This window comes from Ornithodoros turicata, chromosome 7, assembly GCF_037126465.1.
Source record: "Ornithodoros turicata isolate Travis chromosome 7, ASM3712646v1, whole genome shotgun sequence".
Lineage (NCBI taxonomy): Eukaryota > Metazoa > Arthropoda > Arachnida > Ixodida > Argasidae > Ornithodoros > Ornithodoros turicata.
The window spans coordinates 7401512-7423112 of record NC_088207.1 but is presented as its reverse complement, the minus strand read 5'-3'; the positions used below and the strand labels follow the sequence as shown (position 1 = coordinate 7423112).

The 21601-nt window shown below is 48.3% G+C and overlaps 1 protein-coding gene and 1 long non-coding RNA gene across 2 annotated transcripts; one reads left to right on the top strand and one right to left on the bottom strand.

Moving 5' to 3' along the window:
- Positions 1 to 5315: 5315 nt before the first annotated feature.
- On the bottom strand, positions 5316 to 13249 carry LOC135400180 (mediator of RNA polymerase II transcription subunit 20-like). The gene is made up of 5 exons (XM_064631918.1): positions 13091 to 13249; positions 12049 to 12191; positions 9044 to 9294; positions 5519 to 5733; positions 5316 to 5441 (listed from the first exon to the last, which is right to left on the bottom strand). Exons 1-5 carry the CDS (start codon positions 13102 to 13104, stop codon positions 5432 to 5434), a joined length of 633 nt encoding a protein of 210 aa, XP_064487988.1. The 5' UTR covers positions 13105 to 13249; the 3' UTR covers positions 5316 to 5431.
- Positions 13250 to 18887: 5638 nt separating this feature from the next.
- On the top strand, positions 18888 to 19852 carry LOC135399495 (uncharacterized). Its single transcript, XR_010424307.1, has 2 exons — positions 18888 to 19693; positions 19746 to 19852. It is a non-coding gene; the product is annotated as an uncharacterized LOC135399495 (long non-coding RNA).
- Positions 19853 to 21601: the final 1749 nt, after the last annotated feature.

Sequence of the window (21601 nt, the reverse complement as noted above, 5' to 3'; positions counted from 1 at the left end):
ACTTTGACCGTCGACGGACAACGTGTCAGACAACGCTTCATCTACCTGCCCGGATTGGCGGGACTGATGATCCTGGGACGCGACTTCATTATCCGGATGGGACTCGTCCTGGACTTACGTCGCGGAGGCTACCAGCATGCAAGCGGTACTACCTTCTACCCCTTCATGGAGTGGACGACACCGGAAACGGAGCAGAACCGGACTGGTGAGGAGACCCAGGATCCCGGAGCTGGACAATCTACGCCCGTTGAGCTATTTTCCGGAGCAGAACACCTAGCAGCGACGGTCGTACCCGCTGTTTTGGAGGACGCCCTGAAACGATTTCCAGGAAGCCCAGACCAGCGACGCATGCTCGCTAAAGCATTGCGGCCATTCTCCTGTATGTTCACAGAGAGACCAGGTCTAACCCATGCATTGGAGCACCGGATAGAAACCGGCGACGCAAGGCCCTGGCGATGTAATCCTCGGCCTTTGAGTGTGCATAAGCGCAAGCTCCTCGACGCTGCGCTGGAAGAAATGATCGAGACCGGTGCTGTGAGACCTTCTCGCAGCCCTTGGGCTTTTCCGGTGGTTCTTGCGCCGAAAAAGGATGGAACCGCAAGGTTGTGCGTGGATTACCGCCGACTGAACGAGGTGACGGTAAGAGATTCGTACCCTTTTCCCTCGATAGACTCGATCATGTATTCGTTGGGATCCGCCCACGTGTTTACAACTTTGGACTGCAGTAGAGGATTCCTGCAGATTCCGATAGCACCGGATGATGTTGAGAAAACAGCATTTACCTGTCACAGGGGATTATTTGAATTTGTCCGACTGCCCTTTGGACTGTCTAATTCCCCCGCTAGTTTTCAGCGAGTGATGGACGAGGTGCTTGGCGATGCGAAATACAATTTCGCTATGGCGTACATGGATGACGTAGTAATTTTTTCACGTACATTCCAGGAACACCTTTCTCATTTGAAAGTGGTGTTAGAACGCATGCAGGCTGCAGGATTGACTGTCAATCCCCGGAAGATGCAGTTGGCTACCAACAGCATCGATCTCCTCGGGTTCAAGGTGGAGTCCGGCACGGTCAGGCCGAACGAGGACAAGCTAAAAGCTATCCTTGAGTATCCCCGCCCGACGGATGTGAAAAGCTTGCAGCGCTTCCTTGGTATGATTGGCTTTTATAGACAGTTTATACCGCGATGCGCAGACCTAACGCAACCGCTAACTTGGCTTTTGCGGAAGGGAGCACGATGGTCGTGGGGACAAGCGCAGGAACAGGCGTTTACCTCTCTCGCTAAAGCGATTGCGGAAACTACCCGCTTGTATCTCCCGGACCTCAATCGCCCATTTGTACTTCAAACAGATGCGAGCGATTACGGCCTTGGTGCAGTCTTGTTACAAGAGCATCACGGTGAACTCCAGCCCGTGGCATTTGCAAGCCGTACGCTGACGCCTCCCGAACGCAATTATAGCGTAACGGAGAAGGAGTGCCTAGCAATCATGTTCGCACTACATAAGTTCGACATGTATTTGGATGGTGCGAAATTCACTATCCAAACTGACCATCAGGCACTGTCCTGGTTAAAGCGGGTGAAAAACCCAGCCGGACGGCTCGCACGTTGGAGTTTAACGTTGCAGCGATATGACTTCTCGGTGGAATACCGGAAGGGAACCTCAAATAAGGTGGCAGACGCGCTATCTCGAGCACCGTTGCCCCTTGAGGACGTCGTTATTCCGCAGGAGCTTGTGGCCGCGGTTAACCAGACCGTCACGGAGGAGGAGCTCTCGTGGGGACAGATTGTAACCAGGAACGACATCCTGGAAGCGCAGGGGACCGACGGCCTTTGTCAGCGTGTGTCGAGGTGGCTGGAAACAGCAAACCTGGAAGGCACGGAAGACGCTGAGGAGAGGTACGACTCCTACCAGCTGAGCGAGGATGGTCTCCTGGTCCGGTACATTCCCCAGGCGGACGACGAGGAGGTTGGTGATAGCCCCTTTCGGATCGTAGTTCCAAGGAAGCTACGTAAGTCATTCCTCAAATACTTCCATGATTCTGCATTGTCGGGTCACGGTAGCGGCAGCAAGACTTATTCTAAGTTGTGTCGTATCGCGACTTGGCCAGGCATGAGACAGGATGTTTTGCGGTATACACGCAGCTGTCCGATATGTCAGAAGTCTAAGCCGCGTGGAGGGCAGCCTCCCGGCTTGCTGCAACCGACTGTTAGCCAGAAACCTTGGCAGATAGTCGCATGTGACGTAATGGGTCCTTATCCCACAAGTCCCCGTGGTAACCAGTATCTGTTAGTTGTTACAGATCACTTCACGAAGTGGGTTGAGCTTTACCCGCTGCGGAAGTTGGTGTCCGCTCGGATCTGGGACAGACTGCTGGACGTTTTTTCCCGGTTTGGATTCCCGGACCAGCTCATCACGGATAACGCCTCGTACTTTACAAGTAAGGTGTTTGTCGATAGTTGCTCTGCGTTGAGCATACGTCACGTAAAGACGTCCCCTTATCACCCTCAGGCGAACATAACCGAGCGGGTTAATCGCAACATCAAGATGATGTTGGTATCTTTTACCGAAAGGCATAAAGATTGGGACGCCCGTCTTACGGAGCTTGGCTTTGCCACCCGTACTACGGAAAATAGGTCGACAGGATTTACCCCGGCTTATTTGAATTTCGGACGGGAAATTGTGTTCCCCCTCGAAAACACGTTGCGAACACGGCACACACAGCCTAGTCGTTCGTACGCGAAGTATGCTAATGATCTTCGCGATAGAATTTCGACTGCCATTCGTTTGGCACGAGAGAGTCTTGAGGTCTCAAGACTGGAGCAGTCTCTCCAGTACAACAAAGGTCGGCGCCAGGTCATTTACCGCGTTGGAGACCTGGTCCTAAGGCGGACACATCCCCTTAGCGATGCAGCGAAAGGCTTTGCTGCCTCTCTCGCTGATCGATGGGACGGTCCTTATCGGGTAAGCGCACAGCTAACTCCGGTCACTTACAGGCTCGAGCGTTGCAGCGACAACGAGGAAACTGGCCCCGTCCACGTACAAGACCTCAAGACCTTCAGCCAGCGCATCTCGGACAGCGGCAGGTGGGAGGAGGACCACGATCTAGCATCGCAAGCCCGCTCTCCCTCAAGTCCCCCTAGGGCCGGTCAACCATCCCCCCAAGAGACTACTGCCCAGGGCGGGGTTCCCGGGATTACCCGCTATAACCTTCGCCCACGAAAGCAACCGAGGTGACGTTTTCCCATTTTTTTTCAATGCAGGCCTCGACCGAGGTCCCGGACCCCCAGGGGCCCCTCCACGACATGGCAAGGGCAACCCCCCGGACGTGACGATCGTTCCCTGCCTAACCCAAGATGGCTGCCCTCGCGCCCAGCCCAGCATGTGGCAACCTGGACGGTGTTGTCCGGCGACACAAGCGTCGGGTTCGTGTCTCGACGCCGTTGGCGAGACCAGACTCGCCCTCTACGAACCGACCCATCATCCTCGCTCCCTGAACCCTTCAGAGGTCTAACACTAGCCGACCGACACCCGATTGAACCTCCTGCCGTCTACACGCCAGAGGAGAGGTCACAGCTGTGCCCCATCTGTGGCACCCTCCAGCTTCACCAGGAAACTCATCGTGCCGGCGCACTACACCTCGCCCGTGTTCAACACCAGCTTGCTACTCCTGCCCCAGCGTTCCTGGGCCCGTCGGACGTCCGGGCTGCCCTGGAGCTGATACAAAGGTACCAACCGCAGCTATTGGTTGGTCGCCACACCCCCGTTCGCCCTGCAGATGAACGCATACTGGACCTGCCGGACCTCCCGGAACTTTGACTCAGTGGTGGTGCCTGTGTTAAGGGGGGGAAGAATGTGGGGTGGCGCTACTGTCGAGACAGACAGGCCGCACCGGGGTAGAGGGTGGATCCGCGGAAGGATTACCGCGATAAAAGGAAGATAAGTGGCATTTCGCGGGAGAGACAAGAGGAGACAACACGGAATTCCTGTTGGGCCTTGGACTTCAGCTTGTACACGATGTGAGTGCCCAATTTGTGTAACTCTTTGTCAGGCAATAAAGAGTCTGTTCGTTCTACTTCTGTTCGTGTCTTCCGGTGTGGCGGTTTGGCAAAAGACGGGTTGGACTCAACCCCGCGTGGGATTCAGGGGGGCAGAATCCTACAAGCTTAACGAGCAATAAAATTACATTTCATGAGAAATTGATGTTCTGAGGCTGCAACACATAGAAAGGACAAACACATACAAAGCCTCAAGGTGCCTAAGAAATTAATGATGAAAGATGAACGTCACTGAAAAGGTTAGCCAGCTGTAGGACCCGAACCCACATCTTCTGGATTACCGGTCCAGGGCTCTACCAATTGAGCTAATGAGTATGAATGTGTGTAGGACTGAGAAAAATGTAAGAGTGAAAGGGGGATGAGTGAGAGAGTGGTTGGTTGTCCCTTCAGATGACGCGCCCTTGGAAGTCGCTGAGAAGGCGTGTTAGCTCAATTGGTAGAGCCCAGGACCGGTAATCCAGAAGATGTGGATTCGAGTCCTACAGCTGCTAACCTTTTCAGTGACTTCCATCTTTCATCATTACATCACAGTTGGGAAATCAACTGGAACAAATGCGACCGTCCCTTTAAGTGACTGCTACGTCTTCACAAGCTGTTTAAACTGCCCCAGCACGTTGATGGAATACATGTACAGTGCTGGACAAAAGTTTACGGAACGTGCTCTGGTGCATTCCTTCCTCAGAGTGACACGCTAGCATCGAATGGGACCGTACTGACTTACAGACGTGTGCCTGGGAAAGCCAGTCACCTGTTTGCAAGTTCGTACGGTACCATTCTTTGCTAGCTTGTCACTCTGAGGGCGGAACGCACCGGAGCATGTTCCGTAAACTTTTGTTCAGCACTGTACATATCTGTATATGTCGCCGTCTGTTATACAGTAGGACCATCCATCCAGTGTGTCTCTAATCTTTCTATAGAATATGTACTTCTTGCGTTGTAATGCAGTGCATGATGTCGAAAAGAGTGCTACAATCTTTGGGGATTGTGCTTTTTTTTCCACTTGCCTATATCGTGATTGACCTAATAAAATTGATGAAGTCTGACAGGATTGATGGGGATTGTCGACTGCTGGCCATCAATACACATTTTCTGTTCTACGGTTACCATAGTCTCGCGTCCGCAGGCAACAATCTTCCATGTAGGAAATCCGTGCTTCTCAGGAATACCAACACGAGAATAGTTGTAAGGGCAGCTGGTGCCCACTACTATGACACTTTAGTCACAGACACAGCAATGTTTACGTAGCACGAGGAGCTCTACTGTTCAACATTTTTACTGAAATACTTGGCAGAACTACCTTCACCAGCTTGGCCAGTTGATACACCTTAGTTACCGCAGGTACATTCCGCAAGATTTTGCACCTCCGTAAGTAATTAAGGCAAGCTGGAAGAGAAGAGAGAGAACAAAAAGAGCATTTTATGTCACTAGAACGTGAAACAGCTCTTTGACACAGTTTTTACTTGGCAGGTGCTGAAGTCGCTGCTGTGGAGGCCCGTCGGAAAGCATTGAAGTGATCCATATACTGCTGTACTGTGTCCACAGGGCTATAAAGTTCATTCATACGCCCCTGCAGGTACTGGGGAGGACCCTGCACCGCATTGCCCATGAAGCCTTGCATAAATTCCCGCATCAGGTCCCAGCAACTTGAGGGCACCACACATGGCAGATACTCTACCTACAATGAGAAGGCCATAGCCATAAAGAGGATTAATTCGTGCTCATTTGCAAGATCATTAAGATTAGAGGTACTGAGCAGTGTGCACATGTAAACCAAGCAAAATATTTGCTTCGGTTTGATGATCGTGGAAGGCACAAGCCTAGACAAGTAGAGCGAAACCTCCCAACCTTGTACACCCACGGTGCAGACTAAGTGTGTCCTACTTAGGGAGGTGTCCAAGTTACAGAATATGAGGAAAATAAAAAATAGAAAATATCACAGCTGTGTTACCAGAAATGCCCCCTTCTTCAATTCATGGTCATTAGTGGCACCTCTCTACCCTCTCTTCACTAATAATTATTACCGATTTTCGTAAATTCAGCTCTATGCAGATTCCACTCAACCTTTGGAGCTTTTCGAGCAGCGTGCTCCTTGCTTGATAATTTAAACCCACTTGGAATCAAGCTCAAGGGTCTCTGAAGCGTCAGCCCACTTTTCATTGCTTGGTGCAGGGCGCGTTCAAAGACTCTAGACAAACCGAAGACAAGTGCCCACACAAAGAATGGTTATAGTGTAGATCAACAACACCAGTTTTTGGACTCTAAACATGTCATTTTTTTATGTACAATCAAAGAGTGTAACAGCCTACCACACAATGTTGTGTCGGCTAAAAGTGTCGATGAATTTGTTTCGACTGTTCAGGGCCACCTAGCATCATTCTAAGTGCACCTAAGTCACTGTTATCTTGCTTGCACATGTGCATTGTGTCTTTTGTCACCATTCTTAAATGCTATCATTGCCTCCTCGTTTGCAATTTGTAGGTACGTGTCACCTGCTATATGATTGTAGAACTACTGTCGTCATTTCACGTTTGTAGCTATTGAACATTCTTGTATCATTTGTACTTGGGCTACTATACATCCTACTTGGGCTACTATAAAAAATAATGCCGGGAAACACAGTAGACATCTCAAAGACGACAGGACTCAGACACCCCACCTGTCCGACTGACGGTCAGGCGTGCAACCAATCACACTATGCAGACATTCCGCCCCCCCCCCAACATACCGAGGCCTCCTTCATGAAGACACGGACACACATTCACTCCAGTCCATTCTCTCTTACATTTTTTTCCCTGCATGCTCACATTCACACTCAGACATACAAACTGGAATTTCCTGATAGTAACACAAATTGGAGGGCTGAAAATTTGTGAGGCTTACATGTCGCATGTGGAAGACATGACCCCGAGTTTGGGGTAGAGGCGCAGACAACTCCCGTCTGCTTCGTATGTTGTCTACGTCTTTACCCCAAACATATGTTTACGCCCTCTGTGTGTAACACACCGTCTAGCTCGCGTTCTTCTACTACGTTCTACGTTAAATGTTGCATTTCGTCTTAATTACTCATTCAGCCTCTGCAATTTACGTCACAGTAGATATCCTCAATGGACGCCTTCACCACCGGTTCCTGGCTTAGGCTTGACACTGGGACTGGTTCTGGCAGGTTTTGGCAACTGGTGCAGAACAATGCTGGCCCTCCCTGCTCCTCAACATTTAGCTGTTACAATAGTATTAATTAATTATTAATTAGTATTATTATTATCGAATTCTCGAATTCGAATATCAAACGTTCGAACTATTCGATTCGCGAATCGAATATCCAATATTCGACTATTCCACGAATATGAGCGACACAACCCGAAAGTGGGCTTCACCTGATGCTTCCGTGCATGAGGTGAAGCCTCCTTTACGAAATTGCCCTTGCTGCAGAACCAACACAGGCCGGATGGTGTTTAGTTTAAGATAACGTTATCCAAAGTTAGTTTTGTGTCTGTGGAAGGGGCGGCGCCCCTCCCACATGCAGTTTAGTGGTGCCGACGAGGGACTTTGATTTGATGTCTGTGAAGGTGCCTTTATAAAGTTAGGACTCTCGAATAATGACTACAGCCCACGAACAAGAAGGGTGTCTTAAAGATGTCCTTTACATCTAAAATTTTAATAGTGCAACTTCCTAGGACGAGTGCAAAGAAACTAAAGGGTGTTCATGGCTAAGCTGAGGCAGGATGCCAATTCGTTTGTTTCACAAATGGCCTGTGGTTGTCTGAAACAATGTGCTACTGCCCTGCATAAAATTTTGAAATGAAGGTAACCACTCCAGTACTCCAGTAAGTGTAGGCTCACCTGAAAAGCAGGAAGCACTCTCATGTAAAATTAAAGAGTGGGGGCTTTAAACAGAAGAATTGCATGTCTCTCTTGTGACAGTTAATGCCAGAAAAATTACACTAAAGCCATGGGCTACAAAATGGAAACTTTTAGTGCGAAAGTCACATATTGTAAATTTTGCACGAATATTCGATATTCGATTCGGTATTCGGAATTTTTTCCCTCATTCGATTAGATATTCGATTCGACTTAAAATATTCGGATTCGCACACGCCTAGTATTAATCCTTAGTATCTTGCATCTTGCAGTTCCTCATCGCGGCATGCTGGTCGCTCGTCCAACGTTCAGTGACAGTCACTTTGACTGATCACCATATCCAATAACAGTTTGTGGTGCCCTTAGGACAGATGGCTCGGACTTCATGATTCAACAAGCCTGAGCATGAGCTACACGAAATACACCACGAAATCCTCATTGTGTATGTTCGTGTAGCCCATGTTTGTTTAATCGTGAATTTCGTCCGCCGGCTACCCTGCGTTTCCGCTATTTTACCAGTATACGGCTTGAACCTCACTTTGGAAGCAGTCTTGTTACAATTGTCGGGAGGTTCTCCGAGCCCCATCAGCTACAAAAGCCGAATGTTGTTAGCAACAGGAAGAAACTACTCCACCATCAAGAGAATGTTTGCCATTGGTGTGGGGTATCAAGATGCTTGACTGGTGCCTGGTGGTAGACACTTCACAATACCAACGTCTCGAATGCAGTCGAACCGCGTTAATACGACCGTGACTGTTTCCGCAGGTATTGTTCACAAAATGAATTGTCATGTTACAGAACGCCGTACGATATGCACCAAAGCTATTATTGTGTGTAACACAATGCTGTGGTATTACTTGCTGCAAAACAGGAGGCATTGCTGAAGAACATGGGGGACTCACACTTACCATGTATATATATATATACGCGAACGAAAATTGATGTTCTGAGGCGGGAACATAGAAAAAAAAGAACAACACAGAAGGCCTCAAGTGCCTAGGAACAATGAACGAAGGAAGTCACTGAAAGGGTTAGAAGGCTGCAGGACTTGAACCCACATCTTCTGGATTACCACTCCATCCAGCAGAACCATCATCCTTAAAATAAAGTTGTCGGCGTTGTCTCACCTCGACGAGAATTCCTCGAAAGCTAGGGCCAAGGGAGACGCTGCCCACTTTGACCAGGAAATCTGCAACTTCGTAGCGGGGTCCCTTAGATTCAATCTTTGTAGATTTCTTTGCAGTGTAAATGCCGGATAACTTCATCATGAGCATGTCGAACGTCAAGTCAGCCACCAAACACAGCCCCGTGTCCAGAAGGGAAAAACATGTTGCTGGGTGCTCTGTGTCATGGATGATGTTTATGCAGCGTGCTGGAACTGAAATGAGAGGAATCCATGAAGCCACATGAACAATACAAGCAACTGAAAGTATGTGCACTACAAATGCGAGCAATTTTGTAAGAATTTATTTAGAGTTACGCGGACCATATTCTCAAAAGCATCACGAAAGTTTCTGGCTTCTCGCTGCACGTTGAAGAGATGGACATGTGGCAAAGTTGTAATTCTGTTTGTGATCATGGAAGACTCAGTGAGGCAAGCATGGAAACTGTCCATGTGACATCACACCCTTTCAGAGGCCTTGACTGCTTTATGTGGGAAGTAGCTTGGCTACAGTACAAAAACTTGCATTATGAAAATATACGCAGGATAGTAATGTGAATTACAGTGGCTGAATTGCACAAACACAACACTTAGGCCTCGTCCAAGCAGTTTATCCGATGCACTTTTCTACCCTTTCGTAACTTTCCAGTGCGCAAAGAAAACTAGACTCAACTCTGTCAATCTCCCTCCGCACGTTGCAGCCACTAAATTTTCTTTCGACGCGGCGTATTCAGCTGTGCGAGTGCTACATTATCCGTGGTGTCAGGCATTACAGACACAACTGGAACATGAACCAAACCCCCAAAAATAACAGTTCCGAGCCGTGATCTAAATACAAGAATGTACCTGCCAAAGGAAATTTAGGACTGTATTGCAATTTACTGACCCGCTAATGGAGGGTAAGAAATGGGAAATGCATGAGTGGCAATGGGACAGACAGTTATATCAGACCCTTTTCTGCATACTCATACAGATATGAGTGGCTTAAATTTCTGTACAATGTGAAGTTCCACTGGAGAGACATACTCTTTCTACCTCACATGAATGTATCAGCAGTGCTACTAAGTATTTTAACTGGGAAAAACACAACATGTGCACTATGCTAAGAAATAATATCATTAGGACATTACGTTCAAGGTTCATCTCATTTAGCAGAATGATAAGCCCATTTGTGGCTGCTGCACTACACACAGATGACTTTACCACACCTAGCATTATCACTGTTCAGTCATAAAAGTCTGATTGGTGAAAATTGTTTCCTTTGTTTTTTCCTGCACCAAAACCATATGCACGTGGTGTTATATTGAAAACAGGAACAAGTCATGCCCTTGGTTTTTGTTCAGTTTCTGCCAAGTCACGCACCCTACAGTGATGCTAACAGGATATTCATGTAGAGCAGGCACATACATGTACAGTACACAGTTTGCATGTGCTGTTCGAGGAATACCAGCTGCAATTATCTCACCAATGCAACAGTGACCAATATACACCTGACCACCAAGTATTCACTTGAAGTCTTTTCAGTTCGAGATTTTTCTACTGATCACACCTTATTGCATATAGAAGTTCAACTATCACGAAGAAGCCCAAGTCCCGATTCTGAAAACACTGCTAGTGCTAACATTGCAGTTGGGGGCATGTTTTATGTTTCTGTTCGGGTGACTTGTCACCGACAGGCCTCAATGGTTCAATCAGATGGTCTGCAGCGCAACGGTCAGTGGCCTTTTGCTTCCCATTCCAACTGTGTCCTTTTCTTCATACTCAATCCTGGTTGACTGCTTGGTCTGATCACTGTTCTGTTCACTTGTTGAATGGTTTAATAGCAATCGTAAAATCAGCGCTTTGCTTCTCGAGATGAGTCGCAAGCGCACGGGAGTGTGCAGTAAGTTACATACTGTGAGAGCATTTATTGATTGATGAAAACACTTCAAGGGTGTTGTTTCTACAACTTGTACAGTAACATTATGTACCACCCCATTACTGAAATAGAGTGTCAGCACCCAAATTTGGGTACCCATTTTCAAAGTTAAAATAATACTGCCAAAAAATCTTACTTTTTCAAAGTTGGATACATGCAATAAATGCCAAAAACTGCCAAAACATCAAGAAGTCAACAAGTGCAAGCTCTTTTCTTGAAAGAAGAACAGAGTGCTGTCTTTCCATTCAGTTCCTAGTGCTGTCTTTCATGCGTCAGTTTTCCAATGTATTCCAACCAACATTCTGTGCCAAGTTTGCAACTATGTGAAGAATGAGTACTGAATGTTGCTTGTCTTTGAAACGTAACGTAAAACACTTTCACTTCAGGTCCGAAACTTTTTCCACATCAGGAAAATTGCACATATTTGTGGCCACTAAATTTTGCGCCATGATGATGATGAAGCTCGTGGCTTAATTGACTGGTTTATATAATGGTAATCTCGAGATCTGATAAAAGCTTCATTCCATGTCGTTGTACTGCAAAGTAGTTTACATGCCAACTGTCAACCTGGACAGCATAATGCGAAAATGAGGCAAAGATTAGGGGCTCGCAAACAATACAGGTTTTACAGTCCATGGAGTTACGAGATCCATTTGAGTCACATGTCATGATGTGGTCCATCTCAAGCTTTATTGTGCTTCACAAGCAAGCCTTACTTTCAAACATGAGGGTATGAGAGGATTAATTAGAGGATTGATTGGATTAGCAGTAAGATGTTTTTCATTACGCACCATGTGTGTCCTTTCATTGTTTGAAGTCCAGTTTAATGAAAGACTGGGCAGCACTTCCCACTTCTGACATGCTGGCCAAGTGTTCGATAGCTCCACATTATTAATGAGTTACGGGAAAGTTGGAACAGTTTACCCACAATTTGGAGAATACACAAAAGCAGCTGAAATTGAAGTCGACATCCCTGAAACGTAGCTTTCATTTATAAAAAAAATGTGATCCATTGCTATGATTCTTTCTCAGCATATATTGAAATTACTTACTGATGTTTGGACAACTGAAGTAGGTCTCACAGTCGACACAAAACGTCCCTTCACGGACAGCTCCTAGAGTTTCCAACCGTTTCTGTAGCAGCTCAGCGGCCTGTTGGCCCGTCTTGCCTTCAGGGATGGGGAACTGGTGAATGCTGCATTTGCAAACATGGGCAGCTTACGGAAATTGAACGTGTCTCTATGATGCGCATTTTGTGCAAATGCCCTGTCTGAGTTAAAGAATTGTAGACTGACGTCTAATTTACGTTGTAATTTCACGTTGAAAGCAGTATTGTTTGAAACTTGCAACATAAGTGGGAAGGGTGCAAAGAGGGAAAACACTTTCCACAAAACTTGCTCAGTCCGGGTAGCTAGGTGGTGCAGAATAAATTCCCTGCCCAATGAGACAGCTCCGACAAGATCTCAGGTCCGTATATACATTCGTTCAGGAAACACGTTTTCACGATACGTATACAGGGTGTCCCAGAAAATGTGTCGTTGAATTATGAAAAAAAACTGCACCACCTAGAGTCATGCGGTCAACGGCATTTGTTCTTAACGGGTTTTTGCCACTTCTTCATGTGAATGTCGTGTAATGCAAGTTTAATTATGTAAATTTTTGCGAGCTTAAGTGGGAAATTTGTCAAGTAAAGGTTACTTTTTTATCCCACCAATGTGAACAGCGTGTCTAATTTAGCCAAATTTATGTTCATTGACAGGGATATCCAGGTGCTATTATATCCGCGGGGGGGGGGGGAGGAAGGAATTTCCCACTTGTCCCCGCAGAGGCGAAGAGTAGACCTATTAGCTCTTTATGGTGTAGCTCTCTGTTGCTCTCACCTACGCTCGTGAACATTTGACTACGCATTTATTATGGTCGTGAATTATTATCCGTGAGTTCAGTCCCCACAACCTTCGGTGTGAACATTCTATGCTGCTGTGACAATTGAGAACCACAGATGCTTTGGTGAATACGGGACAAAGTTAACAAACACAGCGCTCCAGGCCGGCGGATTACACAGACATATCCCATCCCAGTAATGAACACATTTACCTTACAACACCCATTCTACGTTTGCTTTGCGTGAACTGTTGTCATTCTGCTGCCACCCGTGCGTATATTTGAACGTTTTGTGAGCTGAACAAAAAGTCAGTGGCTCAGCCCGCGCGATTTATTGTTTACCAACATTAGCTATGTAAAGGTTGCCAACTGGAAATGGTGATGGGCGATACCACGTGGCGATACTATCGAAACATCGAAACATTCTATACTATCAAGAGTTTCTGACTATCGATTGTCCAACTATCGAGTAAACCGGGATTTCGATAGTAACGCGATAATTTTTCGGCCTATCGATTACATATATACCGCCTCGTGCATAGAGTAAAGGTGGCGCTTTCACGGCCACGTAGCGGTGGGAAAGCGAACTTTTTATGCGAGTCGTCTGATATCGAAACCAGTCAAAAGTGCATGTGGCGGGCTTCGTAAAAATCTAAAATGTGTGAATCATCTGTGTAACTTTGCGGATTTCAGTCGCTTTAAACTCTGAACGAGTACTCTCGGGGTCAACAACGCATAAGACTATATGCAGAAGCAGGCATGCTAGCGTCATCCATTCCTTTAGTTTTTCTTCGTGCGCACCGCACTTGCGTGTGCTTTCTTTTATCATTTTTACAGCAACGTTGCAAAGGTTGCACCTACACCAAAAGGATGCAGAAGACTCATTAGCTGAGTAGGACAACGCGACAAGGTTCAAGCTAGTTGGAAGTTCATGTCCGAATTGAGAACACGCATCACAATATCTCAACACGACAAGAACGGTCTCAGTACGGCAACTAATTTGAATCATTGGCATAAAAGAAAACAGACAGAATACACGTACTAGCTTATTTTATGACATGTACGTTTGACGCCCGACACCCCTCTTCTTCCCCTGTCCACTTCGTGTGAATTCGGTGGAACCTTGTACCCGCTGGGGCACTTTTCAGTCACGAAAAAAAAAAAAAACATGAAAAAAACCATCCCTGGTTTCGTGGGCGGAAATACTGGTCCCGCGGGGTTCCATGCGCCCAAAAATACAGAAGTCGTTGTGGAGCGCAGATGAAGCGGACCCTAGCCGACCAAGTGAGAAACATAGTTTTTTTTTAATTTACTTTTGTGCTAATTGACTATAAAAGATGCAAGTCATTCAGTGAGGGTCATAAAAGCGATTACAGTCCCTGCACCGGTTGTATTGAGCGCATTGCGTCTGTTCCTTCTGTTCCCCCTTTCTCTTTCACTCTCCTTTTGTGATTTAGTATGTGGAAACCTACGTTCCCACAATCTCGGGGCGTCAGCCCGTCCGTTCCGTGCGCGAAGGAACAAGCAGCACAACCAGAAATTCAAACCAACATACCAGGTTTATTTTCCTGTGTCAGCATCAGTTCCCAGCGGGGAAAAAAGGCCCCCCAACATGGAGGAAGGAAACACAGGAGCGGCCCTTCCAACTTTTTGCCATTGGGACGGGCGTGCCAGCTTCGCACTGCATTCTGGGATGCTCCTGTCTACCATGTGACCGCTCACGTGACCCCAAGAGCATGCGCAGGCCAGCTCCCAAAGCAGACGACGGGAGCCGTGACTGTCTTCCAGTTCAGATATCTGCATTGTGACGAACGCCGCGCATCCAGCTTTATTTGTGTGTGTTCGGAGGTTTACTCTTGGTTTACCCTTCTACTACAAGACCGGTCAGGGTATGCAGGACAACGACGCAGGACTAGAAACATCATTCGCAGCAGCGATGTTTGTGTGACGACGAGGCCGCGTTTTGTGTGTTTGCTGCTGAAGTGGTAAAGCATGCCAGTAATCAAATTTGTACAACGATGGAGGAAATCAAATCTACAGCTGTAGGACAGCGCCAGCTTGCAAAGGAACGATTCAAGATGACTCTCTCACAGACAGGGGTACGAAACAACCGGTCAAGTACGTGATTACGAAGGAAACGTTATTCCCGTGACAGAGCTGCTTTCTGTTGAACGACAGCCGCATCCGCGGTAAGAACACGTTAACAAAACGTTGTTTCCGCAGTGGTGCTGACATTTTAAGAGTAAGTGACTTTGGAAAAGCAGCGCGAGCAACAAAGCGTTGCCAAACCGAAACTTTAGAGAGGATCACGTGGTGGACAGGAAGTAATGGCGGTTTTGACAGGAGCGACCGCCAGAGGGGTCCCACGGAAATCTGCTCGAAACGGCCGCTCCTGTGTTTCCTTCCTCCATGCCCCCCAACGAGGCATGTGGCCTCTTATGTGGGCGAGCGCCACGCCCTCCCAGTGTTCGCTGCCCTCTGGCGGCTTTAGTGACGGCACACTTGATAAGATAGCGGAGCATGGCTCGCCACAAGTTGAAATGAATGAAACATCGACACCGAAAAAACGCAGGGGGAAACTGTAAGACTCGTGTCTCTTTTTTTTATTCAAATCTCGTGTCTGATCAACAATAGGAAAATCATCCAACGAACGATATAGCTAGCGAACTAGTGCAGGGAATGATGTCACTTTATGTTACTCATTGAATGTCGTGCAGATTTTATTATCTATTAGCACATGAAAAAGAAATACCCACGTTTCCTTTTTCAACAAATAATGGGGAGAGCGAATGACAACACTCGGTCGGCTGTGATGTGTTTCATCAGTTATCCGCCACCACACGCCCCTGTATTTTTGGGCGCGTAGGAGCCTGCGGGACCATTCTTTTGCCCACATAACCAGGGACTATTTTTTTCCCACACCCGGCATTCTCATACGTACGTGTTTGTGCAACCAACGACGCAACAGTGTGTGCAGCACGGCATTACTTTTAGCAGCTATCAGTTCAGGCGTGGCATGACCGAAGCAAGGTGACGATTGAAAGCATTCGGCGAATAGCCCTAGAGACCCAAGCGGGTCTCACACAACTAGTTCCTGTGGCTGCTGCTAGGATTTTCCGTGGCGCGACGGACGCTCTGAAGTTTGCACGAAGCAGTGGTTCTCAACGTTTCCAGCTACCCGGACCCCTTTTGGCACTCGTCAAGACGTCATCCCCTCCCCCCCCCCCCTCCGCGCGCTGGTGTGAACTACACAGGAACAGATGCCCGACCACACGAGTACAGCTATACAGGCTTACCGGGTCGCCCAAATACGGTGTCCACTTACGTAAAATACTTTATTCAAGGTTGACTAAGACTACAATGTCCACGGGACCTCGTGTTGGTAATCTGAACATTAATATGTAGCACTAGAACGTATATACCATTTTCAGCATCGCCGACGCAGTCCACATTTTAAATAAAAGTGAGGAGGGCCACGCGTCTGTCATCGCCGTGTCGGAACTCCCAACGCTCGGAACTCCCAACGCGTGGCGAGCACGCCACGCGTCTGTGGGAGTTCCGAACACACAACGGTCAATGCGACAGTTGTGACTGCCTATATTCTTCAGGAGTTCCTCGATTCGCGGAGCTGTGCACAAAAGAGCGCAGCGCAGATCAGATTCTACATCTAGCCTGCTTCGTTGCTTCGATTTGATCTGTAAAAGCGCCGAGAACCCAGACTCGGACAGGTAGGTTGACACAAAAGGAAGCAACGTGCGAAGCGCTTTTTCCGAAACTTTGGGGTAAGAACAGCACATCAGCGGCCAGAACTCTGTTATGGTGTTCCCTTCGAACGTATCCTTTGCTCCGGAATCAGTCTGCAGTTCCAAAAATTCGTCCTGACAATTATCAGGTACCTTCCCCACTGGGAGCTTGAAAGGGTTCCGCACTAGAGCCAAGTCGTTGTCCCTAAGTTCAGGAAAGTACCTGTGGAATTCCCCTTCCAAAGCTGTCAAGCGGAGCAGAATTTCTTTTCTGGCGAACGCTGGAACTTTGCCATCATGGTAACTGCCGCTAAGCGTTGAGGACAGCTTCTCGAACATTGCGACGTTGCCTCCCTTCACTTTCCTTTTCCAGTTTTGCACTTGGCACAAGAATGGCCTTCAGTGGATCGATGAACTTGATTATGTTCGTGTTTCTTCCTTGCATCTGAAGGTTCGATCAGCTTGTTCAGCTGCTCAAACATGTCCACCAAGTAGGCGAGACGCAATATCCACGCTTCTTCGCTCAACGAGGCGAAATACGTCGTCTTGCCCTGTTCTTGGAAGAATACCTTAAGCTCTTCACGGAGTTCGAACACCCTGGCAGGCACGTTTCCCCTTGAAAGTCAACGAACGTTCGTGTGAAAAAGGAGGAACTGATGTCCTGCATCCATATCACTGCACAGCTCCTTGAAGAGTCTCGTGTTGAGAGCCCCCCCCCCCCTTTGACAAAGTTGACAATCTGGATCGTTTGATCCAGGACCTCTTGCAAGGAAGCTCGCGAGTGTTTGACGATGGATCATGCAGTGGACACTCTTGACCTCAGGAGCTCGCTTTTTCACGGCAGCCTGAAAACCCGATTTCGAGCATAGCCGGCGCTCCGTCCGTACAGGAATCGCAGACGTTGTTCCATAAAAGGCCATGTGACTCGAAGAATGAGGACACTTTTTCGAATACATCTGAGGCTCTTGTTGTAGTTTCTAACGTACAGCAAAAGAGGAACTCCTCTTTAAATGAAGCCGCGTGAACATATCTGTCGAACACCAGCAGCTGGGAGCATGATGCCACATCAGTATGACTCGTCCAGCTGAATTGAGAAGAGTCCAAATGCTGCGGATTTTATCTGCTGAACAACTTGATCCCTGATGTCGTCAGCCATGTCACTTATTGGTCTTTGAACAGTGCTGTTTGAGAGAGGAACAGCTGCCAGTTTCCGCTCTTGCTCCTTACCCAATAATATTTCAACCATATTGAGGGCGCAAGGTTTTATCAAGGTTTCGCCAATGGTGTGTGGCTTTTTTTTTTGTTTCGCTATTTGCAGTGCTATGACGTAGGAAGCTTCCATAACGTTGTGGCCTGCAACTTGGAAGGCTCCCGTAGAGTCTAGCTTCATCTTTTTCAGGACATTTTCATGACGCTGGAAAAAGCGCTTTTCGTTGTCGCTGTGCTGATCGAGGGTGAACACTGTGCAAATGTTCCTTCAGCTTGGTCTGCCTCATAGAGTCGTTAGACGAGACCTTGTTACAGACGACGCAATGAGGCCTTTGTTCCCCGTTTATGACTGTGCATGTGAATCCGTACTGAATGTACGACTCACCGTCAAACAGTGCGACATCGTCATCAGTTCACGCAAATAGGGCAAACATCGGCCATCGGCAGGCAAATCGTACTGGACGTATTTATTTCGACGAGGAGGAGTATTTTCACAAAGACATTTTGAGGCGGACACAATGATATAAACCACTTTTAGGTATTATGATTGGAAGATAAGTGAGGTGCCGCAAAAGTATAAAGTTTTACAAATGAGACAGCTTCGCCATAGTTTTTTTTTTTTTTGCTTTTCTTTCACTGGACAAAGGCAAATATTCGAATCCTCAGAAGGTAGGGTACAATGCGACCCACCTAGGGACTAGGCTTTGGAATATGGGATGGGCGACTAGAACCTCTTATCTGATTCTGAGGTTCGGGTGGGGATGGTGAAAGGGCTCGCCGTTGTGGGCAACGTCTGGACTGACGCCCTGGGGAATGTGCGTCCTGGGCCGACTTCTCAGGGAACAGTGCCGACATATGTCTGAAAGCGCCTGAAACCCCCCCCCCCCAAAAAAAAAAACAGACAGCACAGCCGGCACCGGGATTCAACCCGGGTACCTCCCAGTCTCCACGTGACTTGGCCAGCACGCTAACCAACGAGCCACGCGGGCTGGTGATTCAGAGTGAAATTACCTGTAGCCCCTGTAGCATATACTGACGACGATGACCTCGGTCTGCGCACTGCGCGTGAACGTGAGGCGCGCTACTCTGTTTTGCTTTAAGCTTGGTTCTCTGCGTCGGACAGAGAACATCTTTAAAGGCAGTTCGTCCATTAGTATGTGCTTCACTGCATAACAATTGGTGAGCCGACATCGAACGCTCATCGTCTTGCACCGTCCAGAGCCCTCCCTGCGCCTTCATGTTGCTCCCATGGCTGAACCCTTCGATGGAGTCCCTCGAACTTTCCTGTTCCATCAGCCTACATTGCTTCCATGCCTGTTAGGCTTCTAGACTTCTGCCCAAGCGACCGCGCAGTCTAGTTTGCTCAAGTGGAATCGCAGTTCATTGCCCACCGTGTCACCGGCCAAGACTCCCTATACAACACTGCAGTTTCTGCCCTTTCTCCATCCACCGCTATGGAAGTCAGACACCTCCTGCGGACCAGCCCTACACCGTAAGCTCAAGAGCGAACTAATCAAGCGCATTACGGCTTCCGAACGCCGTCGTCCCCAACAATTATTGACCGCTGAGGACTTGGGCGACCAGGAACTCAATCAACTACTTCGGCGCATGCAGCGCGTCCCTTAGGCGATAAACCTGCGACTGACGAAGCTTTCATGCAGCGTCTGCCCAACTCGGTATAGATGATCAGCTGGGAATATTCCTCTGGCGAACCTTGCCCAGATGGCCAACAACATTATGGACGTCTCCTTCCCTCTGGTATCAAGCGTCGCCCAGCCGCACAACCCGGTGATTGCGGACTTACGCGCTGAGGTTGCTCGCCTCACCGACTTGGTGCAGTCTCTTGCCTCCCGTCGCTTTTGAGGTTGCTCGCCTCACCGACTTGGTGCAGTCTCTTGCCTCCCGTCGCTTTTGAGGAGACTACGGTTTCGCATATACCCGCATATTCAAGACATTACTGTAAATTTGGCCGGCGCCACCATTTTCTCGACAATCGATCTCATTAAAGCTTATCATCAGATTCCCATGGAGCTCGACGACATCCTCAAGACAGCCATCACCACACCTTCAGGCTAATCGCATACGTGCGGGTTCCTTTTACTGAGAAACGCCGCTCTTCTGTTTTGCCTGCAATGAGAACTTGCTCATCACCAGCCGCACGCCTGAAGAACACTTGGAGCACCTCCGCCTCCTTTTCGATCGTCTGGACCAGTATGGCATCGTCATCAACTCCTCATAAAGTCAATTCGGCGTCTCCACCATAAACTTTCTCGGGCACACTGTCGACGCACAGGCCAGCCGTCCCTTATCACCAAAGTGGAGGCAATTCAAAATTTTCCCCGCCGGACTACCAAGCGCCACTTGCGTGAATTTTTCGGTCTTCTTAATTTCCACCGCCGCTTCTTACCACATTGTGCTAGTTTGCAGCCTCTTCAGGATTTTGTAAAGTCAACGAAAGGCGAAAGCTGAGCTTTCCTGGAAGGGCCCTGCCTCTGATGCATTTTTGGTAGCAAGAAAATCATTAGCTCAAGCCGCATTATTCATTCACCCTCAAGGTGATGCTCCTACATAACTTGTCGTCGACACGTCAAGCCTCGGCCAAGCGTTGGTGCTGTTCTTCAGCAATACATTTCTGACACGTGGCAGACAATTTTTCTTCTCCGTACGCTGACCCCAACTCAATAGAGATACCGCATTGTCAGTCATGAGATCTTGGCTGCTTTCCTCGCCATTTTCGCCACTGCATCGAGTGACGCAAATTCACTCTGCTCACAGACCACAAGTCACTCATGCATGCTCTCAGGTTAGAGCACTGCTACTAGAGGCTAGAGAAATTTATAGGCTACCCGGCCAGGCCCAGTGTAGCGACTGTAAGAGGTTACCGTGTCTAACTAACAGTGTGGTAACACAGGCTCGAGCCCGACCTAGGTCCGGCAATGTACAGGCTCAGGACCGGCCCGACCCATAATGGTGAAAACCGAGTGTAGCCCAGGTCCGCCAAAAGAAGGGGCTTTATCCGGTCCAGCCCGGCCTTTCGGGTAAGCTCGAGCACATGCAGTGCTCCATCTCAGGTCCCTTCCTTCCGACAGCAGACATGATTCGTCCCGCAAAACGCGCCAGATGGCATACATCTTGTGGTTCACTATAGACGTGCAACACATCAAGCGAGCCGACAACACGGTTGCCGATGCACTGTCGCGCGCAACCCTTCACGCCCTCCCGTCCCCGATTTTGTGGCACTGACCGAAGCGCAGCGCAGCGGTCCCACCGTTCTTGAGTTTCAGAGGAAACTGACCGCACTCCAACTATTGCCCATTCACCTGCCGCACACTGACATCACCTTGATGTGCGACTCGTCCACCGGCACGCTTCGCCCTTACGTGTCCTCGCCGTTCCACCAGGGTATTTTCGATGTCCTGCACAGTCTGTCATCCCGGTATCAGATCTTCCCAGCATTTGATAACCAGCCGCTACGTCTGTCCTGGAATTAACAAAGACGTACGAAGCTGGACCCTTTCCTGCATCTCTTCTCAGCGTGCGAAGATTGGCCGGTGTACATATAGTCCTCACTCGTCCCATTTTCGGCTCCGGAAGCCCACTTCGCACGTCTACCCATGGACATTGTCGGTCCCTTCTCCATCTTACACAGCAACCGGTTCCTCCTCACGATTGTTCACAGATCCTTCCGCTGACTTGAAGTCACCCCTAAATGCCAGACAGCACCACCCTGACAGTAACTTCAACTTTCCTCGCCTCGTGGATTCCCGTTTCT